Source organism: Rutilus rutilus (assembly GCF_951802725.1).
Source record: "Rutilus rutilus genome assembly, chromosome: 5".
Taxonomy (NCBI): Eukaryota; Metazoa; Chordata; class Actinopteri; order Cypriniformes; family Leuciscidae; genus Rutilus; species Rutilus rutilus.
Genome location: NC_140213.1, coordinates 45,384,944 through 45,400,949, shown reverse-complemented (window position 1 = coordinate 45,400,949; position 16,006 = coordinate 45,384,944). Strand labels below are relative to the sequence as shown.

Sequence of the window (16,006 nt, the reverse complement as noted above, 5' to 3'; positions counted from 1 at the left end):
TCCTGTGTTCCTTATAAGAAAATATGACGAGAAAAAATAAGTCAACAGTCTTTATTGGTACAAAACAAAAACAAAAGGCCTTAAGTGATCATGAATTTCATGAACAGATGAAATGATAAACGCCCTCCCGAATGATAACAAACCTCCTTTAACACGTCGCCACACCTCCCTCCCCCCCAATCCCATAATCCTCTCATTTTGTGTGTTCCTCAATCTTGTCCTGTTTTATTTGGAGCCAGTGGACAGCAGGGCGATCAGTCCTGAAGAAGCACTGATGGACAGAATGTAGTTCCTGTGACAAACACGTCAGGTAAACGTTAGACTTCGGAACCAATCAAGAGGCTTCAAAAGAGTAAACACTGAAGTAAACTTACACTGTTGGATTGAAGTTCTTCAGCAGGAAGAAAGAGGCGATGATGACGAGCATGAGGAAGAGTGTGTTGTTGTAAAAGATGGAGAAAGTTGTGGCCTCGTAATCGGCGACCTCGTTCTTCTTCCAAAGGATCCTGCGGCACAGACTCAGTGTTAGGAACAAAGTACGTTCAAACAGTAGACATATTTAAGAGCAGATCAACAGGATACTTCTAAAGTGGTTCATTTCTGTCTTCAATAATAGCCAGTGTTGTTAAAGCACTTTTCCTCTTCAGTCCCCCTACAGGTTGGAAGCGGAATTGTCCATTACCGCTGTCGTAAATAATTTAGCTTACGCACGCTCGCTGTTTATCTAGCACCGGCTTTGAATGAATGATGTCCACAGACAAGGTAGAGTATGTTGCATGATTTTATGAAAGTATGATGTATTGCGACATCAGAAACGAAGAAAAACAAACTATTGACTATAGTAACGCTTGCCGTAAAGCAAGTCAAATTTGTAGTTTTTAAGTCTCATTCGAACTACAGATTCGCTACCCGATCTGGCAAACTTGCATAGTGCGGTTATAGCCGATAGAGGGGCGCAAAGCGAATGCAGAAGTGCCGTTCACCCTGTTACGAGTTGATGAACCACTGAAACCATTTTGGAAACATTATTTTAAGGTACAAAAGGATCTTTAGTGTTGCTTTAATGGTTACTAAATCGAACACTAGAGCTGCACGATTAAGCGCTAAAAAGATCACGATCTTGATTCAAACATCAGCCAGTGTCTATTAAACCTTTGACAAACTCACACCGGATCATTTAAATGTGTGTTTGCGCCGCCGCTGAGCCAAAGAGAGCGGCTCTCATTCAGGTATAGGACTCGTAAAAACGTGTCATTGAATCGTTCGCTCAAGAGTTTCGTTCAAAAACGCTGATTCATCCAGTAATCAAACAAGTCAGTCACTGAATTATTCATTCGATCCGATTTTTACAAATAATTCATTCACATTAATTAACAATTTTGTCTGAACCTCTAATAAATTACATATTTTGTTTAGTTGTCTGTTCAGAATCATTTTAAACAAAACCAAAAAAGTAGTATTTGTTTTTTGGTAACTTAAATAAAGCTGAAATAAAATATTACATCAAAAACTACATAAATACAAATATTACAAAAAATTTGAAGTGTTGCCTTGGCAGTTAACTGAAATAATTTAAGCACTAAAATTACAATAAAACTAAATTAAAGATATATAGAAATATATGAAAACATAACAAAAGCACAATAAAATTACTAAATTAGATACAAATTCAAAAAAATTTTTAAAGTATATAGTGTAATACTAAAATAACACTGATAAAAGCAGACAAGTCGATTACAATGTGTCATAATTAAGATGAATACCTCTCGTCCTTCTCTTTGCGGGACATCTTGCGGTTGTCGGCCTCAGAGAGCTTGCGGGTCACTTCTTTAGACACGGCATCTTCACGCTTCTGAGCGACCCTGAAAGTATAGCAGTTGATCCATTCAGTCTAATGAACTAATTAAGCTTGCAAAACCCAAAAGAGAGAGAAAAAAAAGTAAAGAGATGGGCATTCTTACTTGTGCTTGAGGACGAATTTGACATTCTTGTAAGCAAAGGCAACCAGGTAAGTGCTGACCAGAGTCATGACTGCATACAGCACTGCAGACTGGACCAGATCCATGTGCCAGATCCTCCAGAACAGCCCTGGACAACATCACACATGTGCAGGAATCATGCATACATCACAATAACATTAGTCATCAATCATCAGTGAACGTTTAGCCTTGGGAAAGAACGCAGATAAAGTATAACATGTGAGAATCTAAAGCACACTCATTAGATTAGAATAGTGTCTAGGTGAGCAGTTCAATGTTTAGACTCAACCATTACATTTACATTTAATCATTTAGCAGATACTTTTATCCAAACAAATGAGGAGAACAATAGAAGCAGTGAAACTATCAATAGGACAATAATATGTAAGTGCTATGACCCTTCCCAGTTTAGTCTTTTTTTATAGATAGATAGATAGATAGATAGATGTAACGTAGAAGAGAAGAGAACTAAGCAAGTAAAGGAAGTCTGGGTCTCGTCTTCAGCAGGGACAGATGAGGAACTTACAGATGGGGATTGCGGACACGATTAGCGCATTGCCGTAGAATAGCGCGGTGGATTTGGCCGACAGGTTCCTGCTGAAGTCCTGCAGGAGAAGATCCTCCTCTGACTGCTGTTTGTTGGCGCTTTTGGGAGCCATGTCTCCGGTCTGTCCACTGCTCGGATCCTAGGCTTGGTTGAAAAGAGACAGACACGTATGTGATCCGAATGGATGAAGCGCTTACGCCGCGTCAGCACAAACAGTGACGTGGAAATAGTGCGCGCAGAACTCAAGGAGACTCGCGCTGAGACGCTGCCTGCTAGTGTCCGGGAGGGTCTCGCGCATTTAAAGGGACAGTTCGCTAAAATAAAATTATTTCTTTTTTATATTAATATAATATTAAATGCTTAAAAAAACTTTATTGGCATTGGCATAACATAATACAACAATACTCCAGAGTCCTTCATCAGTCTTTCAATCCAGATTAAGTTCCTTCAGTCTAAGAAAATTAAATATCTGTCATTATTGACCAAGTCCTGTAGTGTAAAGTGAATCCAAAACGTTTCGATGGCCGATTCGCCCTCAGGTAAGTTACCTGGATGCAGTTTAAATTATAAACCCGCTATCTCAATGTAATCGATTGGGACTTGAGACAAACTAAACAATCAAATTATTTACACTTCAAATAATTTTTGGTTTCTGTTATTTTAGGTAGTTATCACGCTGATGTACATTTAAGTGTTCGTTTTTTAAATAAGTTTGGTTTTGTGATTGTGACATCATGATTGACAGCTGTGATTGACAGTTTCTTTGAGCGAAGTAGTCACTGAGGCACCGACGGACTTTTTATCGGAAGGAGATTGGAGCATTAACTTTAATTTCTACAATTCCATAACTGTTTATTTCACACCTACATAATGAGTTGTCTTGAAGTAAACTGTAGCCTACTAACCGACTCGGGCCCTATTTTTTACAGTCTATGCTCGGGCCGACTCTGCATGTCAGCGCCATATTGGGACATTGGTGGCTTTTCTACAATTGAAGAAAGCAAAGGTGCGTCACAACAACAAAAAAGCACCATGAGTATATTGTAATTACATGATATTATGATTTTTGTTAAATGTTGAAGATGTCTGCAGAAAAGGGGAATCATATTAAATCCTAGACGTTTGTTTTATAAAAAATATTTGCACCACTAGATGGAGACAAATAGCCTATTAAAATGTATGGAAAAGTCAAAGAAAGTTTGGCTATAACTCTGGTTAATGCTATGTACTTCCTTTGCTATCTATCTATCTATCTATCTATCTATCTATCTATCTATCTATCTATCTATCTATCTATCTATCTATCTATCTATCTATCTATCTTATTCATTTCATTTTTGGTGTGAAAGGGTCTATACATTTGCAAGAAATAGGACTTTTTTAAATTTATTTTTTATTAAAAAACAAACAAGCAAGCCCAGTCCAGGTGAGGAAAAGTAACACAAAAGTAACGTAACATATTACTTTCCATAAAGGCAATGTAATTCGTTTTTGGGGGAGTAACGTAAAATTATAAAAGTAACTTTCCCCAGCACTGCACCCAACCATCATAAATGTTTGAGAAGAGCAGATTGCTGACATTATAACTTCTCTGAAGTGCAGTTTGGGACAGAACAAAGAACAAAGGAGCTGGTGAAATGACACTTTTCTACCACCACTCCACTTTTGATAACTACTCGTTACCTCATTTACCCTTGTTTCTGACAACTTTGAGCTGGGGGTGGAAAGGCGATGATAGATGATAAGACATTTACTGTGGTCATACCGGAGAGAAAGAAATGAGAATGAAAGAGAATTGAGAACTATCTGGAAGTCATTGCACAATGGTTGCATATGATAAAGGAAAGCAGAAAGCACTAGAGCAAAGTTCAGGTGAGCGCGTCCTGGGTTTCCCCGGTCAATAAAGGGCAGTTATGGCATGGGTGTAGTGTAGACCTCAGCGTTTGTTTCTTTATTTAACATCAGAATGACTGACAGCCCAGTCATGGCAGCTGGTTTGATCACATTTGCACCTCTTTCTGGAAAATGGGTGGATCCGTTCAACGGCAGCCAGAAATGCATGTGACGGCGAATTTGATCTGAAAGCACACAGCTTTACAAGGTTGCATAATTTGATGACAGTGATGATAGTGTTGTGTATTTTGTCTTGCTTGTTGTTCCTCTTGCCCTTTTTAGATCTGGGGCGTGTGTTTAAAACTCATTGCAGGGTTTTTAAAAGCTAGAGCCAAATGTAAAAAAAAAAAAAAAAACATGACTGTCAAGTCAAGTCACCTTTATTTATACAGAGCTTTATACAATACAGATTGCTTCAGAGCAGCTGTACAGGAATAAACAGTACAATAATAATGATTCAATGGTGCAAACAGAGTTCAATCTGCTGTAAAGCAGCTCTAAAAAGACGATAAACAGTCATTATTCAGGGGAAATCAGTTGATTCAGTTCAGCTCAATAACTGTGTAAAGAACGATCATCATTAATGAAATGAGTTCAATAAAAAAGCTCATCAGCTCAGGTCAGTTCTCATCCATTGGTGTCAGTACAGTCAAATCAACAATATTGCTGAATATATGTGAAGTAACACTAAAGGAAGATATTTTGAAGAATGTTTTAGTTTTGAGGTAAATACTATGAAAAAATAAATACTATGGCAGTCAATGGCTGAAACATTCTTCAAAATATCTTCCTTTGTGTTTAGCAGAACAAAGACATTTTTACAGGCCTGGAAGAACTTGAGGGTGAGCCTACATTTTCCTTTTTAGGTGAACTATCCCTTTAACACCTTTTAATTTATTTTCTAGGGGTGGGAGAAAAAAACGATTCACCTAGCTATCGCGATTTTTTTTTTTTTTTTTTCAGAATCGATATTAACTCAAATTCAACTGCTTTATTTTTGTCCTTGCTTGTAGATGAGGTTGACAGAAGTTAGCCAGGATGAAATGTGTCGTTATCTATGAGTGTGTATGCCAAGTGGACGCGCGAAAGAGACGTGAGACTGAAAGCCCTCGCGCGCGCTACTCATATACAGAGAGAGATAAGACAATAGAGCTGCACGATTCATCTCTAAAAGAGATTGTGATCTCGATTCAAACACCGACGCGATCTTTCAATTCGTCTGTCTATTAAACTTTGACAAAATCATATCGCAACATTCAGATCTGTGTTGGCGCTTTGACCCGGAGAGAGTCGTCATGAAACCGCTTCACAAACAGTCTTTTCAACCTCATAGTATCATTATTTCTGTGATGCAATAGTTAAAATGATCATAGAAGTACTTGGATAAAAGTTTAAAGTTCAAATATGAACACTGATATCTACGATAGCGATCAAAATCAGCTTTTGATCGAAACTTGGTGCTTAAAATTCCGCATTTATCAATTACATTGTTTCGCCAGTAGGTGGCGACAAGTGACTGTTAAAATTTTTATTTGTTATTGAATCATTTATTCAAGAGAATGTAGTATTGTATGATGCTTCTGAAATAAAAGTCAGAAAGATGTGATTTGTTTTTGTAAATATGACTCATATTTATGACAAAAAAAAAGCAATATATTGCAATATAGAATCACAATACTTGTAGAATCGCAATTCTTAAAAAAACGCAATACATATTTTATCGGCACCCAAGTATCATGATAGTATCGGTGTATCATCCCAGCCCTATTCTTTTCTATAGATGAAATATGACAAGGAAGGACTTCAGGATCTCTCCTTGCCAAACATGTTTATTATACTCTGAGATACGATATCTGAGAATAGTGCTGTTCTGTGTCTGTTTGCCTATATATGATAAAGCTATTGGTTTCGAAGTGAGGTAATCGGTTTCCTCAATTTAAATCAGTTTGTGTGTGTTTTACAATACATTATTAAACAAGATTGTTTAATAAGTTGCTAAGGTGTTGTGAGTGATTGCAGTTGAGCTGTTTTATCAAGGTGGTTCGCCTGTTTTATCATCAAATCGCCTGTAATAAAGCACACCTATTCTCAAGAAACGGCACATAGGCTATCATGCATGTCCGTTGCACAAACAGTGTGAGTTACGAAGTTTAATATTTAGCTAAGTTTACTTAGTGGGGTTTGTCTCACATTAGTAACGGATGCTTGCCTTAAAAAACACTAATACTTAGAAGCAATTATTAGGAATGATGTTAGCCAATGTGTTGCTTAAGAAGTGTGTCCTGTAATGGAAGTCTATACTAAATAAGAGTGTGAAAAGGCTTTTTTGTTTGTAACAGGGGTCATAATGCTGTTCAAAAGCAGAGAGCTCATGTTTAGCCTGAGGCCAAAGGCTCGAGGGTCACAGCGACCTGCCAAGGCCGTTCGCAAAAGCAAACAACCAGAAGAGAGGGAAAGAAAAACTCAAGACGTTGACATTTTGGCAAGAGAGGAAAGCTCATTCGTCCATCTGCATCTGAAAGGTCACTGCGTTTTGTGTAGCGTCAACCCTGCGTGTGAAGAACACGGGAGATGGGAAAACAAACTTGGTGTGAACGCTCAAAAAGCAAAAACAACACAGCAGGAACTCCAACAAAAGCGGAGGTGAGGGTTGAATAATGATTTAAAAAAAAACTCTTTGACTTTAAAATCAACCTTTTCATCTAAGAATAGACTGAAAAAGAGACAGAATGATGAGGAAATAATGGCGGCTGAGTTAGCTTGACATTCTGGCCTTCAAAGTCCGTGTGCCCATGATGACTTCACCGTTTGTGCATCTTTGAAGACACAAGAGGAAAGAAGAACACATGGTTTTGCGAGAGCTGTGATTATGTGGTCAATACGCTGAACAAACACATATTGTGCAAAAACAGATGCATTTCTCATACAGATTTCTTGTGACTTCATATGGCAAGAGAGGTAAATATAATGCTACGTATGACATAAATCACAGCCAAGTTTATAGCGAGTTGTTCATTTGAGTCTTCCGGATTAAGGGTTTAGTTAACACCCAAACTACTCCATTATGAACACATATACGTGTGAAAGAGAGAGAAAAGAAACGAGAGGTATAGACTCAGAACTGTGTGTAAATGCAAACGAGTTACTCTGAACATAAAGATAGATTTCTATTTCTTTAATTAGCACAATTACAATTCACGGGAAGATTAATTGAATACTTAATAAAAATATTGAAAAATATGTCATGAGTATCTTTAAATATAAATTAGACAAATATCTAAAAATTATTAAATCAAGAAGCATTTACTAGATAAGTAAAATGACAAGAAATGACATTTGTTTTTCTGAAAAAAAAAAAAAATCAAAATTAAGTGAGTTTTTGCTTAAAACAAGCAAAATTATCTGCCAATTGTTTTAATTTTGCTCACTCAATTTATAAGAATATCTTATGTCATTTTACTTATCTAAATGCTTCTGGATTTAAGAATTTTTTGATATTTGGACTGGAAGCAAGACACAAATATATTTTTCCCTCTTTTGGAAAGTCATGGAAACTCCCATCAAATGGAAATACAAAAATTATATTTTTTACCCATGCAACTATGACGACTTCTGCTTCTGAGAACCCCAGGAATGTGAGAAGAGTCTTCTTTGTGTTTAGAAATCGTTATATTTGGTTTTAATAATATTCCCTCAAATAAAAGGAAAGAGTACTGTATTATAAATTTAATTTAAATTTGTGCTAAATTCCATATACATAAATGTAAGTTCAATAAAACCCTACCTTTGTTTTTTGGGTCTTGAAAAAGATATGTTTGTTTGAAGTGCTGTCTATGTTTGTTTGAAGTGCAATAAAAAAATAAAACTGTAAAAACAAATGTGAGAAGAGTCCTTAGGATTTTTTCATTCACTTTTGGATTATTGCCGAAAATAAATAACAAAAACTTATGATTCTTACATGTTGGGTTATAATCATAATAATCTTCACAAATGAACACACTTGTATGAATTTTGAAAAAAAGCTAAACGTAGGTTATAAACGAACTACACCACGGTCACATGACTTCGACGTCACCGTCACTAAACTTCCGACAACTCTTTCCAGTGATTCTTTTCTCGGTCTGTCTACTTCTCTTTAATGTAGTGCTGTGTTTAACTATAATTTTGTCATTACGTAGAAAAGCTGTGTATGTCCAGATGTGATATATTTATAATAATTCGCTCGGACAGCGTTCAAAATTCCCTCTTCCACATTTGAAAGATTTGCTTTACCGGTTCGAGCAAGCTAAAGGTGAATCAACACCACGGATTGTAATGCAGCGCCACTCCCTCTCGATTGCCGACTGTTAAGTACACTCCATGAATACAGCTTGGCATGTGCACAATGAATGAGATGAATGAGATGAATGAGAGTTCTGTTCATTATCTGCTGCATTGAGGGGAAAGACCTTCAGTTTGAGAGATGTTTTGATGTGCTTTGAACTGTATCAATGTGTTTCATGCATGCGTTGACCTCGCTCATGCTCTCAAGGTTCTCCTCCCAAACTTCATGATGAACTTGCACTCGCAGATCCTCCCTGTCCTTCTGAACCCCGGAGTGGCTGATATTTACTTCATTTGAAATGAACTTGGAAACCACCCTGTGATTACACAATTAAATCTGACCAGTAATAAGAGAATAATCTTTGACGAGGATCAGACTTATACATTTTCCAAATACCTTATTAGATCTAATTACAAATTAGCAACTAGACATATTTTTTATTATGCAATAAAAATGAATTACAATAAGATTATATCATACAGTATACAGTCCTAAAATGTATGTCTTTCTTTGACCTGCATTTTTCACATAAAGTGGAATTTTCATCCGGCTTTTCAGAAATGCCTCAAATAAGGTGTCGATTATCATGTGGACGAATTATTTCATATTTAGTTTGCCATTTTCAAATAATACCTTATTGATTGCATTAATACACCTACATATGTGGATCATTATCTCTACATGGGATTTTACAGGCAATGTTGTAGCTACTATCCCCATACATATTTTATATTTTGTCCAAAATCTTCTGTCTTGGTCGCATCTGACCACAGAATCACTCCCATATTTAAAGTGGGTCACTAATGGCGTGTTTTGTGCCATCTAGGCCGGTGCTACGCTGGTCCGGTGGTAATATGAGAAAAGAGATCAGCTATTATAAGATGATCTCATTAGATGTACGTATTTTAATGTGGATACAGGTTTTAAAAAATGCAGCAGTTTCCATTAGTTGTTTCTAATTCAGAGTTTGTGTGCATATGTGAGATTAGTGAATAGGAAGTGAGAAGTGCATGCGTGGGACGTGGGTGTGTTTTCATAAATGCATGTATGGCAGAGAGGAAACCTGGGAGCCAGATAATGTGGGATGTGGAAAGAGGAGGGGGGGTGAAGGACCTCTTGGGGAACCCAGTCCTCAAAAGCATGACATGTTAGATGAAAAAGAGACGCACGTTAGCCAGAGCGATATAACGCCTGACCTTTTCCTTGAACTTTTCCGAACCAATTTTTAATTTGAGACAAATTTGCAGAATGATGATATTCCAGAAGCATGATTAAAAATGTTTTTTTACTTGAGTTTGGCTCTGGCACCTTTGAGAAACGTTTGAGGCGAAACACCACGCCCAGGTACATCTGCACGCCAGATGGCTCGTGTCTGTTAGGCAAGGCGTAAGCAGCTGCATATCGTACACTTTCTTTACGTGCCAGTAGCTGGAGCATCTTTATCCTGTTAACGCTTTCCTGGAATTACGTTCCCTTTCATCCTCCAACAGGTTTCCTGCGCATTAATATCGGTTGCTCAAGACACTAGAGTCATGAAATACTGCACTCTAAAAAATGCTGGGTTGTTTCAACCCACGTTTGGGTCAAATATGGACAAACCCAACCGTTGGGTTAAAAATTTAATTAAATGTTTGTCCATATTTGACCTAAACGTGGGTTGAAACAACCCAGCATTTTTTAGAGTGAAGCAATGCATTTCCGAATCCAACCAAAATAGTATTTTTTTTATAACTACATCAGGATTTATAACCAGCTATTAATGTTTCCCGGTTGTGGTTAGATGGGTTAGAGCAGGATATGAAACATTTAGAAAGCTCACAATATTGATTGTGTTTCCCCTGCCCACATGTGACCCAGAGTCACCAATAGATGGCAGGGTTGTTGTCTCCATTTGGTGTCCTGGAACATGTTGACCTGGCTTGTTGATCATGCTTTGTGTGATGCAATCCGTCAGGACTTGAGAGGTGTGTGTGTGTTTGTCAGATGTGCTGCGTTATTAAATTACTCCTCTCCTGACCTGACAGCTGCTCTAATTAGTTCTGTATATAAAGCCATGTGATGGAGACTAACCGTTTCATAAGAGGTCACAGGATGCGTCAGGCACTGATTATGTTGGATTCATCTTGTGATCATTACATTTTATTCTGTTAAATCATAACATGGCTCAAAGTGTGGCAGTTCTTAATTCCTAGTCCTAAAGAAACAAAAATTCATATTCCCGAATCGAACGAAACGTGCGGTCAGTGTGTGCCATTATGAAAAGGAAGCAACCAGAAAACTTTGCTATGGCGACAAATCATTTTTGCTCAGATCACAAGCATGTTGTCCATCTGGGGTTTATTCAGTTTCCTTTATACCCTGGATTTAATGAATCCGTTTCCTTTCCAGGAAATACAGGAATATAGTTTCTTTGCTTCGTCCCAAAAAATGTGTTTAAAACAAGGCAACGTTGTTCTCCTACTGAACATCTTTTGGCGTATCTGCTGTGTCCATTTGTTGTTAGCCGGGTTTCAGGCTTTCAGAGAGAGCTTGTTATAGATCTGAAGAGCTCAGTGTCAAAGGGGATGTAAAGAGTCAGAAAGAAATGCCTCAGATATCTAAAACAGGAGACATTCAGTCCCTGAATAGCACTGCATCTGTCAATTTCATTTCAGGGAAGCCAGGACAGGTAAATGCGACCCAATCTCCAGGGACGACAGGACTATGTCTAGGACGAGAATGTTATTTCAGGGATTTTCTCAGTTAGATTTTAAGTGAAGTTGGCCTTGAAGGTGCCCTCAAACCACAGCACATAAGCAGCAGACCCTGTATATGTGTTTATTGACCGAGCTACTCGAGAAACATTCCTTGTGGATGACGGGAAAAGCGATCTACGTACTGCAACCCCTGTCACAGGAGACCAGTCATGAACAGAAAGTAACATAGGGCCCCCTTATTCACCCGGGGGACAGAAAGGAAACTTAAGCCCCTCGCTGCGTTACAGAGAAAGGAAAATAGCACACTCATGTCCATATCAATGCTTGTAGTCATTGAGTGTCTGTAAACGTGAACGGTTTATGAAGGCGCATATGGAGAAAGGAAAGTCAAGGTGTCGTGGCATTTCCCCAAACAAACACTGGCGCCACCCATATGGTGACTGGTCATCAAACCATCTAATGCATCACGTCTAGACCTAAATGTGTATGTGTTTTCCTCTCTGAAGGTTTCTATGGACATTTTCTAACACCTCTGGTTAGATGGCAGAAGGTTTGTCGTCAATAGCATGGGTTAATGTGTCATCAGGCGTTCTTTTCAGATGCTTGTTCCTTAATGGTTCATTCCAGCGGCGTCATTGTCAACTGTTATAAAACTGAGCTGCTGATGTTGAAACGAATGAAAGTGATGGTTATTTGAAGAGTTCGAAGAAGGATCAAGAGAGTGCTCAGCACGGTTTCATGCTCCTAATTGATTTAGCCACTTTTACACTTCTCTCCGCTGTCTTTTCAGAGACATCTGTGGCATTTGCGAGATGACAACCTGCTGGGCGGGTTTTCGCAGGGCCATTAAAATTCCTGTTCTTTTCCTCTGCTACTTAAAGCTACATGTTGGCTCACGTCCATCTCCCGTCTTTGGTGCTAACGCAAAATGTGCCCTTTTGCACTGATCTCGGAGACTTTTGCTCTTTCGCTTACTAAAATATAGATAAGAGTGTTAGCAGCAGAAACCGTTCTCGGATCAGGGCGTAACAGAAACCTTCAGCCAGATGAAAAAGAGGGAGGTAAAAGCCCTGAAGGGAAGGGGAGCTTCATTCAAGGGAGAAACAGATACATGACTTTGGCTCTGAAGATGTTTCAGGCGACCTTTAGCCTCAATTTTTCTGCATCCCTGGTGGCCCCCAACAAGAGCCTGGCAGATCAAACCCAGGGCTTTGATCAGCACATTGTGAGTGCACACTGGGTGACCTGGTCATGTGCATATGAGAGAAGAGGGCAGAGAGAGGGAGGGAGAGAGAGCAGAAACTCAAGAACAGGGTATTGTTCCCTCCTTCCTGTCCTCTCCGGGATAAATCACTGCGGAAGCTTTTTTTGTTTTGTTTTGGTCAGCTCTGCCACCGCCACCTGCCTTTCAATCTCCACCTCTTTTCATAAACCCCCCACTGAAATCCCGGGCCTGAAGAAAATCCCTCTGTAGAGAAACCTCAAGCCGTCATTCACACACATGCCTTCAACAAGGACAAGGTCACGAGGTCGAAGTCTCAGACATCCTTCAAGCAGACATAGGCAGGTTGTTTATGAAGTTTAAGAAGGGAAACGCTCAGTAAAAGATACATCCAAATGGCGGAGAAGGCAAAAATAACGTTCATTTTAAACTTATTTCGTTCAATTCCCCAAAAATTTGGGTTACACTTTATTTTAAGGTGTCATTGTTACAGTGTAATTATATATTTAAGTACTGAGTAATATTAAGCAACTACATGTACTTACTATAGGGTTAGGGTAGGATTAGGGTTTGGTTGTGGTTGCATGTAAATATGCATAATTTACTGTTATTACTATGGTAAGTACATGTAACATAATAACAAGGACACTGTAAAATAAAGTGTTACCCAAATATGTATATTTCACCCAATATTTCTGTTATTTATTTCTATACTTTGCGGCTACATGCATTTTTACATCACATTTTCCGGTTTTTCCTGTGCACTAGACAGACGTGTTTTCACTTTATTGGTTGCACTTTATTTTACAGTATGTGCACTTACATGTACTTACAGTGTACTTACCTTAGAAAGTACTGGTTAAAATAAGGTAACTACATGGGTTAAGGGTTACACTTTATTTTAAGGTGTCAGTGTTACAGTGTAGTTCAAGTACTGTGTAATAATAATGTACTTACTATCGGGTTAGGGTTATGATTTAGTTTAGGTTTAGTTGCATGTAATTATGCATAATTTATAGTTATTACTACATTTAACATGTGTAACAAGGACACTGTAAAATAGTGTTACCGGTTGGGTTTAGGTTTAGTACCTAGTTATTACCCAGTTATTCTAATAACTATAATAAGTACATATAACTATAGTACAATACAACTAAGTCTGTACATGGGGAACAGGACTGTAAAATAAAGTACTACAACTTTATTTTAAGGTGACATAGTTACAAGTTACATGCATTTTCTATAGTAATAACAGTAAATTATGCAGCTAATAAGTCATCTTATTTATATAGCGCTTTTAACAATGTAGCTATTACAAGTAACTAACCCTAAACCAAACTCTAACCTTAACCCTAAAGTAAGAACATGTACCGGTAGTAATTAATTATTGCAAAGCACAGTAACACTTTATTTTACAGTGTCCTTATTACACGTTACATAAAGTTAGTTATAGTTATATAGTAAGCTATAAATTATACATAATCACATGCAACTAACCAAACCCTAACCATATAGTAAGTACATGTAGTTGATTAGTATTACTCTGTGTTACACACTTAAATGTATAATAACACTGTAACATGGACACCTTAAAATAAAGTGTAACCCTCATGTCTTTTGCAGCGTTTTAAAAACACATATGTCTGGCATGATCCCCTGAGGCTGTTCACACAGAACGGGTTTTGTGTTTAAAAATGTTCACATTCACATTCAGTGTGAATGGTTTGTTACATTAAGTTTGTTACAACAGTAGTTTGTTACTTTTTCAAAATGCACCGGACACTTATTAAGAGATAATGCCTTTATTTTTTGTGTTTACAGTGTCAAGGATGACCTACATTCAGGGGCACATAAAGTAGATTCTAGCTCCAAATTAATAAGCACCAGTCCCATTTTAATCCCTAGTAATTATGTATTATTAGCCAAGTCAACCATTCCCTGATGGAACATACTGTGATGGAATGTGGTGTAATCATGCTTTTAATATGTATTGTTCTCGTCATTATATTTTATTGTTGCACGGTAATCGTTTTGGAATTGTTGGCTTTTTTATGTCAGGTTAGCAGATTTTAAAAGCCAAAGGGGCGAATGATGATTGTTAAGAGTGTAAAGAACAGATCAGTTCTCAGGGGCAGAGCCATGGGAACACACAGACGTCACTTCATTTCCCTGTAGATTCCTCTGTGAGGGAGGGCTCGTACCGACATGTCTATACACAAGATACAGAACGTGTTTTGGGCGAGGTACAATGTGAACTTGGTCACAGAGGCGTAGCCATGCAATTGCACATTTTTACTCCTTTCAAAGGCATATATATATAATTTTGCAATGAAGAGAATATTTATTTGGAATGACGGCATCCTTCTGTGGTCAAGTGCGTATCTACTGTCCTAAATTGTGGGGGGTGCTTGTTTCAGAATTCATTTGCAGTTTGTCTTGTCTGAGGGAGGGTGTAAAGTAGCATGTCATTAGCTGTGAAAACAGGTTGTGTCATTATGCAGTGAATAACCTTTCACCTCATTTCAGTGACAAATCACAGTACAATGATCTGGCAGGAGTTTCCAACTGGTGGGTCACACAACCCAGTACAATATTTGGTTATATTTATTGGTTACACTTTATTTTACAGTACGTGTACTTACAGTGTAGTTACCCAAGAAAGTACTGGTTTTATAATAATGTAACTACATGTGTTAAGGTTAGGTTTAGGGGTAGGTTCAGGGTTAGTACCTAGTTATAACCCAGTTATTGGGGATAGTTCACTCAAAAATTAATTTTAGCATCATTTACTCGCCCCAAACCTGTATGAGTTTCTTTCTTCTGTTGAACAGTTGAATGTTGGTAACCAGACTGTTGACGGTAGCCACTGACTTCCATAGTAGGAAAAAAAATACTAACATCAACTCCCTGGTTACCAACATTCTTTAAAATATCTCCTTTCGTGTTCAACAGAAAAAAAAGAAACTCATACAGGTTTGGAACAACAAGAGGGTTTGTAAATGACAAAAGACAAAAGCTTTTTGGGTGAACTATCCCTTTAAAACTGCTCTTCAGAAACCCACTTTTGTTTGATAGGCTATTTGAGGTTTAGACGCTTGTTCACATTTCTCTATACAAATGTTTGATAGAGTTTTATTATGCGATAAAAACACTGGCATATATGCATATATACAGTAAACACAACAGCTGACGAATTCTAGCGTAAGCAAACTAGCAGGGTGAGTCAAAAAAAAAAAAACACACACACACAAGAACGCATCGGGCAACTTCCTGATTTTTTTCCTCCTTTCCAAGCTCCGCCCCTTTTGAGCCCCAGCCGCGCTGTGATTGGACGAGCGAGTCCTG

At 38.0% G+C, this 16,006-nt stretch overlaps 1 protein-coding gene across 1 annotated transcript; it reads right to left on the bottom strand.

Annotated features, from left to right (window-relative positions):
* Positions 1-220: 220 nt before the first annotated feature.
* Positions 221-2,770, bottom strand: ssr3 (signal sequence receptor, gamma). The gene is made up of 5 exons (XM_084408979.1): positions 2,506-2,770; positions 1,962-2,088; positions 1,764-1,862; positions 375-506; positions 221-292 (listed from the first exon to the last, which is right to left on the bottom strand). Exons 1-5 carry the CDS (start codon positions 2,636-2,638, stop codon positions 226-228), a joined length of 558 nt encoding a protein of 185 aa, XP_084265105.1. The 5' UTR covers positions 2,639-2,770; the 3' UTR covers positions 221-225.
* Positions 2,771-16,006: the final 13,236 nt, after the last annotated feature.